This window comes from Maylandia zebra, linkage group LG15 (assembly GCF_041146795.1).
Source record: "Maylandia zebra isolate NMK-2024a linkage group LG15, Mzebra_GT3a, whole genome shotgun sequence".
NCBI classification, from domain to species: domain Eukaryota; kingdom Metazoa; phylum Chordata; class Actinopteri; order Cichliformes; family Cichlidae; genus Maylandia; species Maylandia zebra.
In genome coordinates, this window is record NC_135181.1 from 24,352,736 (window position 1) to 24,366,928 (window position 14,193).

Below are 14,193 nucleotides of genomic sequence, written 5' to 3' on the forward strand. Positions count from 1 at the left end.
CAGTTATAGCAGTAGATACATGCAGTGAGGCATGTGGTAAACACACGATGGCTGTGCTTGGTTCCTCATATTGAAGAGGTACTTTAAGGTTATATCTGGTATACAGGATTGTTACAGGACTACAACTACAGCCAAATAACCAAAAACAGACTTTCCTGGGTGCTTATTTTACCTGTAAAATATTACAGGTACTATTAAATATCCTGCACCACAGCTCCACGGAGATGATAAACAGAAGCTGATTCCAAAGACACCACCTGGTCAGCTGAATGAAAATCTGCTTAGCACTTTGATGTGAGCCAAAAGTTGCTGGTTTTTATATAATGCTTTCATTAAATGACTCATTATACTGCACATTTTGTAAAGTTGGTCTCAAATCACACCTGTAGGCTGACTGCAGTATTAGTCATAAACCTTGCTGCTCCATCTTAGTGGGTGGTACTCAAATGCCAATCTATGGGGGTGGAAAAATTAGTGAAATAAGCAAAATTCCAGTTTTTATGAATCAGCATCCTCACAAGACCAGCAAGTCGCTCTGTCACTGGCAGTTAGCTGCTAGCAGGCGTTCAACCTCCAGCACATTACTTACACTAATGAGCAGGTAATAGTATGATAAAGTAGAAGAGGTCATCTACAAATCAGAAGGTTGGTGGTTTGATCCCTGGCTGCTCCTGTTTGCATGCCAAAGATATTGAACTATGAGTTAGTCCTGACATGTTGATTAAAATGTGAATGTTAGGCTAGGAAGCATTTAGGCATATAAAAAATGATTGTGTTATTGAGGCTTGGGTATAAAGTTACTGCTATAACTTTAACTTGGAATGTGATAACTAGCAAGCTGAGAGACCTTCCATCTACTGAAGAAAAAAAACAAACAAACAAAAAGGTAAAAATATAAATGATTTGACGAATCACCTAAAGTAACTTTTTTTCCCTTTAAAAGTTCTACATTACTGACCTGTAGATATTAGCATAATAAACACATTTCCCAGCAAACAATATTTATAGCTGGATCAGATAAAAATGCCTACGTGCTTTGTGTCAGCATTGGTTTAAGCGTTGCTTTCTGACATGAACATGCGAATAATAACAACACAATAACACAGCAACAATCTGACAGCGACCACAGTCAAACTTTCTTGTCAATCCGTGCCAGAAGATGGATTTTTTGTTGCAGCGCCGAGGCATTATGGCCCATTATTGGCGTCTGGATGCGACAAAATCAGCAGCTCTGGATTTGCTCTGTTATCTGCCGGTGACAGACAGCTGTGGTGACCCTGCAGTCTGACCGCGGTGAGCAAAGGGCTGAGCCGCTGCAGAGCTCTTTATCTGCCTGACCCCGTCCCAGCCAGTAATGGAGAGGGGGGGGGGGGGGGGGGGGGGGGGGGGGGTGGACTCAATGAGCACAAGGAAATCTGTGTTGGTGTGGAGGGGGGTGGACATTTGGGCAAGGCTGATAAGGGGGGCCCCTCGCAGGCCGAAACTGACCCATCTTTCACCCTCTAAATGTGTTGCCGCCTCACCATTAGTCCAGTAGACACTAACTGCCTCATTAGTCAACTCATTAGTGACAGCAAACACAGATCGCTGCAGCAGATCCTGACGGGGGAAACAGTGGAGTGGCTAATTAAAGGGGGCCGGCTCTGGCCCCGCTGAATGCCAGGCCTCAGACAGCTGCGTGCGCCTGCCCCGGCACCGCCGCAGTGCCAGCCTCACCAGCTCTATGAGCGCTGAGAGATCTCGCTCTCTCAAAACAACAACCCTGGTTGCCTGGCAGCTATCAGCTGGCTCTGAATCAGCAGCCCTCTGCTTCTTATTATTTGCTGGAGCAGTTAATCTCAGGGAGCGAGGACAGAGGCAAACAGAAGACGCCTGAGCTGAAGTCAAGTGACATTTCCAGAGGTTTGGATTCCTGGCATGAAAGGCGATAAAGAAATGAAACAGAAGCTCGAGTGAGAGGCTCTGGGCTACTCGGGCACCTAAACACATTTCATTCTAACATCTGCCAGATCTCTATTACAGCACCTGCATCCTCACCGTGTTCTTCTTCTTTGCCACATGCAGTGTGACCTGTTTGTGCTTATAGCAGACATCATTGTCTGCAGACAGTTACTGATTCAGAAACATGAGGTGCATGTTTAAGTGTCTGTACTACAGGTTGCGCCACTTGATGATTCTGAGTGCCATTTACACAGACTTTCATTATTAGACATATATGGAGACATCCACTGCGACCTATTTTGAATATGTAATCTTAAACACAAATTAATTTTATCAGTTTAATCAATGCCATAAGAGCAACTTTAAAAGTTCAATCAATTTTTATTAAACATGAGTAAACATGATAAATTTATCAGGAACTACTTTTAGAAGTGGATTAATCTATATTTGATCCTGTGAGTATTTGGGGCAACCGGCTGGTGTGTATGGTCAGGTTGAATATGACTATAATGATTCATGAAGGAATATGTCATATGTTGGTGGCAACAGTGGCACTATGGCACAAAGGAACAATATTGTATACATCGGGCTACACTTGTACGTGGCACATTTACATCCGCCTGTTCACCACAAACTACCCGACAGACAGAAACTCTTGGGAGCACTTTGAGTGTATAGGTGAGATTCTGAGCAGCTAATGAAGCTGTGTGCCGTGTGCAGCAGAGCTGTGTGCTCTGTGCTTGATGGGGACTTGGAGATGATAAGGTACATATACAATGCACAGATGGTGAGAGGTTTCTGTGAGAGGCTTAATAAGGGCTTGAGCAAATTTTTGCCCCGGGACACCAAACAGCTAATCGGATCAGAGTGAAATAGGAAAAACACTGTCACTCCTGCCACAAATTTAGAAAGTACAGCCGCAATCAATCCTGGAGTTAGTTCAGAGGCAGACTCACCAGGAACAAAGCACCTCGAGGAAAGCTAAACCTGTGTCCGAAGCTCCCACCAGCACAATCCGGGTATTAATGGTGACCTTTGGCTCCATGGTCAACTTTCTGCTGACGAGGCTGAGAGCAAACGGTGCCTAAGAGAAACAAAGAGAGGAGACGGTCTGTCACGTTTACCCCCATCTGGAGGCGACACATCACTCCCAGAACGACTGACACCATTTTCAGGAAATTAAATAAATGCAGCAAATGTACTTATTATTACATAATGACCTGTCCAATTTCTCCCATTCACAGCTCAGCAGATTTCATCGGGGTACCTCATCAGCCTGCAAGCTTTCAGCTTTTCTCTTTATACTCTGTGACATTCAAGCGCGACTCGTGCTGAATCTTAGGCCCTAAACGTCTGCGCTGTGTGAAACTTAATGGACACGCCATCAATCATGCTTTTCACCAGTTTTCAAAAAAGTTCACAAGCGTTTGAGCAGAAACGGCTCAAAGCAAAGGGATTTTCTTGCGTAAAAGGAAAAAGGAAATTACATTAAATGCTGCAAATTTCCAACAGCATATGAACTTTTTATACATCTTTTTTCAAGGGAAGAAGAATTTTAATGAGCTGACACGCAATCTGCCAAAATATACAGAGTCCTGCCTCCCTGCATAAGCGTATAATTACAAGTAGCATGAATAACATTTCGTGCAAAGCACATTTAATTTTAGCCAAAACGGAAAGCCCGCTGGGATGGGAAGGGATCAAATGTGTGACCTGAGAGTTAAGGAACCCTTTTCTCCAACAATCACAAAAGCGTCCCACAGGAATTGGTCGAACACGCCGTTCCAATTTCCCAATTCTCCAAGGCCAATCGTCTCTCTCGCCTCCTCTCACTGTGATCTGAGGCAGCTAATGTCGCCTTCATTTTCTATAATTAAACAGATTGGCCCCACAATGCACCTTATTGAATGAAAACAACACTGAGAAAAAAAAAAAGTAAAAGAAAAAAAGTGTGTGTGCGTGTGCGCGCGCGTGTGTGTGTGTGTGTGTGGGGGGGGGGGGGGGGGGGGGCATGGGTGGAATTAACCTTTGTGTGATATTTAAATAAATTTCCACGAGGGCATGTGAGCCCAACATCTGTCACATACACGGAGGTGTTTTGGCACAGGTTTGACTGTAGGAGGAAAACGTAAGAAGCCTTGGTTATTTTATATGATAAATAAGCCACACACTGAAAAATTTGAAGCATCAAAATATCACAAAAAATTAAACTTTGCAGGTTTGATTTTGAATTGTGTTTGGTAATTTAGTATATACACCAAGCTTTTGTTTTGAAGCAACATATTTCAGAAAAGGTTGAGAGGTGTGTAATGCTTAAAAACACTTAATGGAACAACTAATTAAGTTAATTAGTAACATGATTGTGAATGGAAAACTATCCCGCAGAAGCTAAACCATGTGTATGCAGCCCTCCGGGTAATTTTAATTTTAGCAATACAATACCAAACCACATTCTGCAATTATTCCAGCTGCACGAGCCTCTGAGTACAGACTATTTATAAAAATGTCTGTGATTACTAAACAATTAATGCCACATTTTGGTCCTCGAATTAAAGCTGAGAGCGTGTACTTTCATGTTATTTGAATATTTTTGTACAGAGAGTTAAAACCTGAAAAATGTGCTCCAAAATAGATGGGTGTAACTGCATTTTCCATTTTTTTCATTTGGTCTTTGTACAGCATGTCGGAAACAGGGTTTCATCTCAGGAACTTATGTAAGCAGTAAAAGTCAATTTGTCTTTATTTTAATTTTGAATGCACAGGCTCATTATTTTTTATTTTTTGCTTGACTGGAGATAAAGTAGCCTTGGAGTCGATATGTGATGTATATTGTGTGATTACTGCAGGTAATACTAGGTTAAATCATGCAGCAACCACTGATGCTCAAAAACCAAATGAATTTCATGCAATAATCTGCAGTTCCACTAACGACCACATGAGGCAAGCTCCAAAGTGAGTCGATCCCCAGACGTCTGGGTTAAAATGATTTACCAGTATTAAAAAAGCATGTTTAAAAACTGGTGCAAAAAGAGTGTTTTGGATAGTTTGATGGATAAAAACTTCCCAGTGGGAATTTTGTCAGAACTGGATACTGGAGTTATGGGTATGGAGGTATGGCTGTTATGACTGATTATATTATATTATTGCAAACTGAGCCTGTGCTTGTTTTGCTGAGTGAAACTCCAGTATTTTACAGGTTTGCTATTTTGCACTAATTATCAGACAGGTGTGCGTTTGTGTGTTACATCCATGTAGTTTATGAATGCAGACTGATAACAAGTTTGTCAGAATTAGATGAACTCCACCCTCTGGTCCAAATACGGTCACTCAAGAAAACCAACATGGGTCCCACATACTACTCCTGAGAAGTTGTCTAAAGCTAATTTAAGCACGTTTTACTACCTGAAAGATGATTAAGAAAAAGTATGAACAGACTGCATTACTGTTCTCTACATTATATTACATTTATAAATATAAACTGGGACATCCTGTTTGAATATGTAAATAAATATGAAATGAGCAGCACACTGGCTCTGAAAAGTCTGTGAAAGCTTTTTGGTGATGACACTGACTAGCCGGTATCATGTGCGCCTTAATTTTGAAGATAAGATCATGTCATGACCGTTTTCTGGTTCATTTAGACTAGCCTTTACCCTGAAGAAAAAAAAATCTCATATTATTGTTTGCATGTATATCTGTCTGTTCTATTAACTTTTAAAATAGATAAGACAAACAGTGATTTTTAAGCTGATGTCTCACACAGCTGCTGTAGGTCGACATTTATTGAAACCGAGCTTTACTTTATATGTAAAAACCCTTCATCTGTTATCATATACTGGAAAAATTAAATGCCTAGATGCATCCGTCTGAATACTGCAGGAATTAACCAGATGAGGTAATCAGATGAACAAAGCTCCCGTCTCATCTGCATGTGAGGTGGAGCAGGTGCAGCCGCTCTTATCGCGCTGGAGGTGCCTCACCTTTGCCGCACACAATGACCACGGCACTGCGTAACATGATCCCGTATTGACAGAGAGGGAACAGGTGCTTTAAATTTGATTAGTCATCCCGGGGCCGACATCGGGAGGAGGCTGGGACAAAGATCTCGGAGGCGAAGCTGTTATCAGGCAGCGTGGAAATCATGACTGGCATGGGGCTGGCGGGAGGGGAGGGGGGTGATGGAGTGAAATGAACATGTTAGTGTACATGGTGACGCCTCAGGTGGAAAGAGCGCTGCTGAACATGGGGTAAATATTTGAAGTGCAGGATGTTAAAATCAATCAGCCAGGCTTTAAGCCCCAAACATGGTTGACAGCTGAAACCATGCCATTATTCACACAGGCTACTTTCACCTGCTTTTCTCCACCTTTTACTGAAGTCATCTTAAGAAGCTGCACTTCATATTTACAGAAGAAAATATGCCTTAAACAGAGCGACAAACCAAGGTACTAAAACCCAGGCTGTTAGTTTCATTTTCTTTATTCTGTTGCACTTTTTCCCTTTACTTAATCAACTTATAGTGGAAATCAGGCAGCAGGTGACAGCTCAGCATACACTGCACGTGGAAGATGATGCAAGTGTTTTCTCTCACTTTCATATAATTAACCTCAGCTTTTTATTATCATCAGTGCTGAGCTGACACACAAACAGGTGAGTATTACTCTTCAAAAAGCATCAAAGCTGATCTGAAGGAAAGCGATGGCCTGACACCTGCCTGAAACACTCTGTGCTGGTTTTCCTTTCATTTGTATGTTTAGTTACAAGAACAGACCTGCGACAGATGGTCTGACTCCCCTCAGGGCATGGTCTCAACATCATGGAGTCAGTCTGGGATTACATGAACAGACAGAAGACTGAGACTATAAGACTGAAGCCACAGAAGATGCTGGAACAATAAACATACCAAAAACCTTAGTGCCATTCTCGGACCCAAATCATCGATGTCCTCGGCAGAATGTGTCACTCATTCAACAAAACCTTAAACCCTTTTCACTGAGTCAGACACAATCTGTCCTTCCCTAAAATACTCTAAACACATTCTCAAACACTAAAACACAAAAAAGCAAACCACAAAGATAGAATTGGAGGAAAACTACAACACAGATGTCTGATCTTAAGCAGTTCTCTGATGTAATTTAATCAATATATGCCAGTTTGAAGGATGTCTGAGGTTGATTCCAGCAATGGATGGAAACGCTGAGAGGCAGTGAAGTAATCGGAAGGGCAATCTGTGACACAGCATATTTGTTTACATGGACTCACAATGACAAGAAACAAAAGAAATGACCTCGTTCCACGTTTCTATAACAACAACATAAGGTTTACTTGATTCATGCTTCTTATAACCATGTTGGGGTAATGTGGAACTGACCACTTATAAAGTCTTATGAGCTATTCAATACAAGCAAATGTAAGTGTACAAAGATTTAGTATACATTCCTTCCACTTATCCAGTTCAGGGTGACAGTGGGGCTGAACACTGTTTGTTTCATATCTGAATGAGTGAATTAGGACAAAGAAGTAGGAAGATCGACTGCAGCCACAATCTCAGGTCTTTACTGTATCCTGATATTTCATTTCATCTCATCAGTAAAACTGTAAAACTGGAGCACAACTGGAAATACACACTACATTTTTTATGAATGGTGCAACAAATCTTCACTGGTTCTAGGTGTTATCTGAATGATCATCTGTTATTTTGAGTGGAGGTTTAACAGTTTGGATGTGTTTGTGAGGTTTTACCTGAGAAGTCTTGGCTCTTTTGTGTACACAGCTTTGAGCCTGAGACAGTTAAATCCTCAAAGGATTTCCCTAAAAGTTAAAAAACTAAATCTCATCTTCTGAGCCAAACACGGTGTGCTGATTAGTCCATCATGCTTTTTTGCACATGAATGTGGGAGGACTTTTGTAGTTAATCCTCAGTAGAGTAGTTTAAAAACATTTGTTTCAAAGTGAATGTGATAAATTGTTGTAGGTGTGGGGGAAAAAGCTGCTCAGAAGCATCTCTAAAACATGAATGTTCATTCCATCAAACTGTGCACTTCATCCTCCAGCAGTGAGTTTCTCTTGCATACCTACAGTTTGTCTGAACTCTTTTGAAACAGCACCGCCTGGTGGCCACATGCGCACCCTGCTGTGCTCCCTGCCATCTAAACTCCCTGGCAGGAGGCTTCCTGTCAGCCTGCTGCTGTGCCCACCTGGTCTTCTGTGAGCCGCCTAGACGGGGCGTTGATGCCAAGCTCCTCCAGCGGGTAGATGATCTGGCGTCGTGGGCAGACGGGGACGGCGCAGTTGAGGACATAATGCAGATGGTGGACGCAGGAATTCTGAGTGCAGAGAGAGAGGGCACGGAGTCAGTGAGCACAGAAAGGGAAAATCCCATCGGAGGTTAAACAGCAATCAGTTTGGGGCTTTTTTGGGGGGGGGTGCAACTGGAAAGCTACGTGGTGATAACGAGCTCGGGTGAAGAGTTAGATGATACAAGCGTTACACCACTGACACACGCTGCCCAAGCACAGCTTAAACCCCTCTGCTTATCTTCTGCCATTATTCCATTTTCACATCACGATCACCCAATCTGGTGCTTGTTTGTGGAAGTTAATTAGCAGAGGACGTGGAAGGTCTCTACACGTTGAGGAAATTTCTTATTATGGCGTGGAGAGGTTGAGCTGGCAGCGCTGTCGACACCTGCTGCCCCGACCTCGGGGACCGGCAGCCTGCTGTAAAAAATGACCTGCTGACAGGCGCAACACGACCACAAACCCGTCTCTCTGATCAAGTTAGACGGCCACGAGCACAATTCCATATCCAACCTGCTCTCTCCATAAATAAAAGTTTGCTGAATTAGAGGAAACCATTAAATGAATAAAACTCAGTATAAAAACATTTGGTTTTATTTATGTTTTTACAGGGTTGTGAAAAAATTCTCCTGGCTTTCAACAGCTTATTTTCCCTTCCTGCTGCAGGGATGATCTAATCTAATTCTGCCTTTATTCAGACTTTCTGTGACTTAAGTCAAAGTAATCAGTGATAATCCAACACAGAACTAATACAAACTGAATTACTTAACGAATTACTTAACGAATTTATTAGACCACCTGTCATAAAAACAGGAAGGCAAATGTTTTGAAAATCCATTAACAACAGAGAGTACTCAGCCAATGATTATGTCCTACTGTACATTTGCACTATTTTTTTGCACTATTTGCACTATAGTGTTTTCCAAAGTGATTCATGATCAGAACGTAAAACACATTTACATGTATAGATTCATTCCAAAGGGCTCTCATGCCTCAGAACGCATAACAAACCGACATACCGTAACATAGCATCGGTATGTTACGTGATGGGATGAGGACATGTTGCGTGGGTCATATATAGCCTACTTCGATCTTAAGTGGGTTGAACCTGTGAAACTACATGGTAAATGTGCAAAATTGAGAAAAAGTTCTAGTAGTTCAAAGTGTAAAGTTTTTATTAATTTACACAAAATGTTGTATCTTTCTTTTGTTTTTTGTTAATGTGGACTTACTGTAAAAAAACAGACATTTCCTTAGCATTTACTGAAAAAACAGGAACTTTCCTCTGCAGAGTATGAATGAAACTGGGGAGGTGGTCTTTAAAAGCTGGCTTATGAAAACACGGTTGAAACTTAAAAATCTATATGCACTCCTTTTCCAAAGCCAACCTGTGGGCCGGACTCCCAGGCCAAATCTGGCCTCTGGGCCTTATGTTTTACACATCTCATCTAGACTGATTGTGTACCTTTACTGACTACCTGTACATGCACTATCTTGCTACCTAGACTGGGGTTTTATAGTCACATGATCTGTGTAAAATGGATTTGTCTTTTTTTTTAACACTTTTTACAGCGTGCACTCGTTAGTTTGTTACACTAATGAGCAGCCTTGCACCCCAGCTGGAAGTGGCCCAGTGGTTAAGGGCTAAGCAAGGACCTGGAAGCCCCGTGCACTCACCTCCTGGCTGTGGTAGGGGGGGTAGATTCGGAGATACAGGCAGGATTTGCGAGCCTGCCGGAGAACCTCCTTAAAGAAGTTCTTGGAGAAGTGTTGGACGGTGGTTTTGAGGACGAAGTGGAGTATCTGAGCGTGCTCATCGTAGCCATGGTGGCTAAAGTAGATGAAGCTCTCGATGTTGTAGTGAGCACGGATGTACTCGATGTCCTGACAAAGACACAGATTCATGTGAGCTTGACGACAGAGGAACAAATTTCAGGAGTAATATTTTAGGTTTTTCTCCTTTTACATTGTACATTTTGCTTATTGCAGTTCTTTTGCCTTTGTTGCCTATTACTGTGTTATTAGACCATGAAGTATTGGTATGCCATGTCATATAATAGCTACATTATTAAGAATTAATTAAAGCTATTAATATAACTTTAATTAATTTTATTTGTACATTGTCTTTTTATTTATTGTTTATTTTATCTTATTTCAAATTAGTATTTTATTTAATAGAATATTTTCTTAATTATTTATATTGTTTAATTGTTTTTACTGTTGTTGTTGAAGGTTGGCTTTTTGTTTTTGCAAGTATCCCATGTCCACAATGTGTCCTAATTGGCCATTTAGCATTAAAAATTATAAATAAAAACAAATAAAAGCGGCAGATCGATGGAGCATAAAAATGAACATGCAGCACAATTCCTAACGGAAAAAAAAATTCCAGACTTTAATCATATAAAGCGCAGCTCTTTAGTCAGAGAAGAAGTGAAAAGCCAGGCTAGTGTTTAAAACAGCTCGCTGGCAACTCCATTTACCTTTTATTAGAAATCTTTTTACTCCTTTCAGGCAGAATGGGGGTTTAAATGGTCAAACACTTCACACTTTTACTAATAAACCAGACTTCTAGTACCTGCTCGTCCTTGATGATGACAATCCCAACTAACTCTGCTTCTGCCTGGGCGACGAAGGCCTGCAGTGGAACGGCATCCTGAGGAACAAGTGAACCAAACAAAAACACGTCAAATTTCCGTGATTCCACTGAACTACACACGAGAAGAGTGCACTTTACTTGTAGCTGAGACCAGTGCCATGAATACACATGAAGTGGCTGCATTCTCATTTGAGAAGTAATTATCAGTGTTGGAGCTGCGGCAGTGACAGCTGGGGTGTCAGTCAGAGAGGAAAATCCGTTCAGCTGAATTCTCACCAATCTGTTCCCTGGCACAAGAGCCAATATTCCTCGTTATTCCAAGACAATCATCACACCGCTCCAGTTACACTCGACAGTCCAAATTAATCACCATCTCATTTTTTAAAGTTAAGGGGAGCAAAAAGAGTCTTACCCGCCTTAAATTTACTATATTAACCCTTTGTTGTTGTCTCTGGGTTTGGAGTTCTGTTTGACTTTGTTTATCTCATGATGTGTTTCAGATTTTATGATATTGTTTTTTTAACTCTTGGTTTTTGTGTTGGTGCGCAGGGCGGAGTTTTCTGCCTGCCTGCCTCCACCTGTATTACCTCCTGTTTGCTCTTCTTACCTGTTTCCTCCTATCTGCCAACATTCCCTGTCTAACATCCATGTTTCCTAAATTTTGGAACTGCGGTCAAGTTAGTCAAGTTAGTTTAAGAAAGGTTTGGAATGAATGAAATGACCCTGAAGTATCTGCATGGCAGCTGTAATAAGAGCTGTCTGACTTCTTTAAACAGTAAGCAAAGGTGCTTTTATGCTTCCTTTAGCAGAGGACACACTGGAGCATCTTTAACGAAAGGAAAGCAGATACTACTGCTTCAGGATCATCATTAATTAGTTTTACTTCAGAGAGTTACACAAAGGCTGAAGAAAATCAGGAGTTACAAACATAATAAGCTAATCTCAGAGTCACAAAATTTTTTCTTTGATTTCACAGATGAGATGAAGTAGATGTTCCTCTTTGCTTAAAATACAACCTTGATATTAAAGTGATTTTCATATCCAGTTTTGTCAAAGTCTTATTTAAACAGAACTTGTTACGAGTTGTTTCAACTTGTAGTTGAAACTCATTTTCTGCAGATATATCTGAATGTGTGAGTCTTTGTCTGATCTAAAGCACAGAGTCTTTGTGAATCTGACTGCAGGTGTGTTAATAACAGTGTTTGTTGGCTGACCTGGTCACAGCCAGTCTCGTAGTAGCGGTCCAGGTCCTGCAGCAAAGACTCATTCAGACTCAGATCCTTCACCAGAGCAGAGACAGCAGAGCGGTCCAGAGCCACGGCTGGCCTCACGCTCAAAGACCTGTGGGGAAAAAACACTTAAAGAGTCTGTGGAAATGCTTTCTATAGTGCTCTGAGACTTCATAAATGATTTCATGGTATAATCACTATAAATGACTGAACAGTTCATGCTCTGTATCGATGCTGTTTTAAAGAATGTGTTGATCTCTTGGGCTCAGCACTGCAGGAGTACATGGATGATTTTTCAAATTTCACTAAACATACTCAGCCACTTTATTAGATACAGAAGTTCAACTTTACACTAACCAAAGTATCTAACGAGCCAATCACACGGCAGTAACATGATAGATGTAGGGCTGCAGAAATGATCACGACAACCTTCTGAAGTTGAAAAAGAGATTCATAATGGAGGAAGAAATGTGGTTAAGTCACTGAATGTGACATGGCTGTTGTGTCAGACAGCCTGGTCTGAGTATTTCAGAAACTGCTGATTTAGTAGGGGTCTTCCCACACAACCATTTCTAGGGTTTGCAGAAAATGTCAGAAAAAGAGAAAATATACAGTGAACTTCAGTTTTCTGAGTTAAACTGTCTTGTGGCTGTCAGATGTCAGACTGGCCAGACTGCTTCGAACTGATTGGAAGGCAACAGTAATTTAATACAATGAGTTTAAATCAATACAAATAACCACTCAATACAACGAAGGTATGCAGCACAGCGTCTCTGACTGCAAAACATGTTGAACCTTGAAGCAGAAGACCACACCAGTGGATATTAGAGGAAATGTAAATGTTAAAAGTGACAGAGTCATTAGGTTCAAATACACTATCGGTGTTGTTCATTTGTGATTTTGGGAAACAAACAAAACTTGAGCTGTGAGATTTACCTGATTCCATCGCGGTGAAAGATATAGAGCTCATGTTGCGGCAAGCTGGTGGGAATTGACGGCACCCTGATAAAGTTCTGCAACAGGGGGAACTCAGTGGACAGATTTGGAACTGTGATAACGCAGAAGTTCTGGTCCTGCACAAACAAAGATAACACACATCAACAACTGAACAATAATCCATATATGGACAAAAACACTGGGCCACCTACAAATTACACCAACAGGAGCTACACGGCCATGCTCGGCATGAAGCTCCTGGGGTGCAGTTTTGTGCTGATGTTAATGCCAGAGAAGGTTTGGGATGCAGTGCATTGGTGACTTTTATGCAATATACAGCTCAGCGCTGTAACTTTAGATGGTCCTCCACTTTGTCACTGAGTGGCTGTGGTTTCTAAACCGTTCGACTTTGCAATAATGCCACTTACAGCTGATCGTGTAAAATCTAGGAGAGAAGAAATTCCATGAACTGATTTGTTTCAATGGACACATCCTGTTACAGTGCCCGTCCAACTGTGGAGCACCTATCAGAGCCATGCAGTGATTTCTGTTTGTTTTAGGAACGTAATACAATTTTTATTTATATACAGTTTTTAATGATCAAAAACCCCAAATCAAATTGATTCTTCTTCTCTCTCCAGGCCTAGCCATCAAAACAGCACAACTTCAAGTCAGGTTGTACTGAGCAGCCTTGCGATTTTGGTCTTCTGTTCGGAACAGACCATCTAAGAAATTTGTACTTCGCTTTGTTGAGTGAAATTCTAGTATTTTACTAGCTTGTTTCTAATTAGTACTTATTAGCAGTGCCTGTGGGTTGGACCCATATGGTTTATGGAAGCTGACAACTAGTGTTAGCGCATAACTGAGGGTTAGCTGGTTCCTGGCTGTGGCCAAAATGCTAATGCTAAGTTAGTTGCTACATTTGGTATAGCCACCTCTTAAGTAAGTAAGTGTGGGTGGCTCGGTGTTATTGACTAGGAGACTTCCAGACAAAGTTTCTCTGATTACCAAGTGTAGTTGTTCCCTGCCCTTTTTTCTTGTTTTTCCACATCATCAATTATAAATCAACTGAAAAATTGCTAAAATAAAATAAATTTCAAAAATAAATAACTAAACATCTTAATTGCCTGAAACTTTTGGAAAGTTAATTCTCACTTGTTAAAAAAAAGCTTTAATGTACTTAAAAAAAAAA

At 41.1% G+C, this 14,193-nt stretch overlaps 1 protein-coding gene across 3 annotated transcripts in view; it reads right to left on the minus strand.

Moving 5' to 3' along the window:
- cfap61 (cilia and flagella associated protein 61) overlaps window positions 1–14,193 on the minus strand; it is a 45,406-nt gene that overhangs the window by 22,015 nt on the left and 9,198 nt on the right. For 2 of the 3 annotated variants that reach the window (XM_004561047.4, XM_012921817.3), the window contains exons 10-15: window positions 13,002–13,138; window positions 12,051–12,177; window positions 10,816–10,893; window positions 9,918–10,124; window positions 8,139–8,267; window positions 2,898–3,025 (exon numbers count right to left, since the gene is read on the minus strand). In XM_004561047.4, coding sequence (XP_004561104.2) covers window positions 2,898–3,025; window positions 8,139–8,267; window positions 9,918–10,124; window positions 10,816–10,893; window positions 12,051–12,177; window positions 13,002–13,138 — 806 coding nt within the window. The remainder of the gene's footprint in view (window positions 1–2,897; window positions 3,026–8,138; window positions 8,268–9,917; window positions 10,125–10,815; window positions 10,894–12,050; window positions 12,178–13,001; window positions 13,139–14,193) is intronic. The other variant, XM_076874174.1, reaches the window with a different exon arrangement.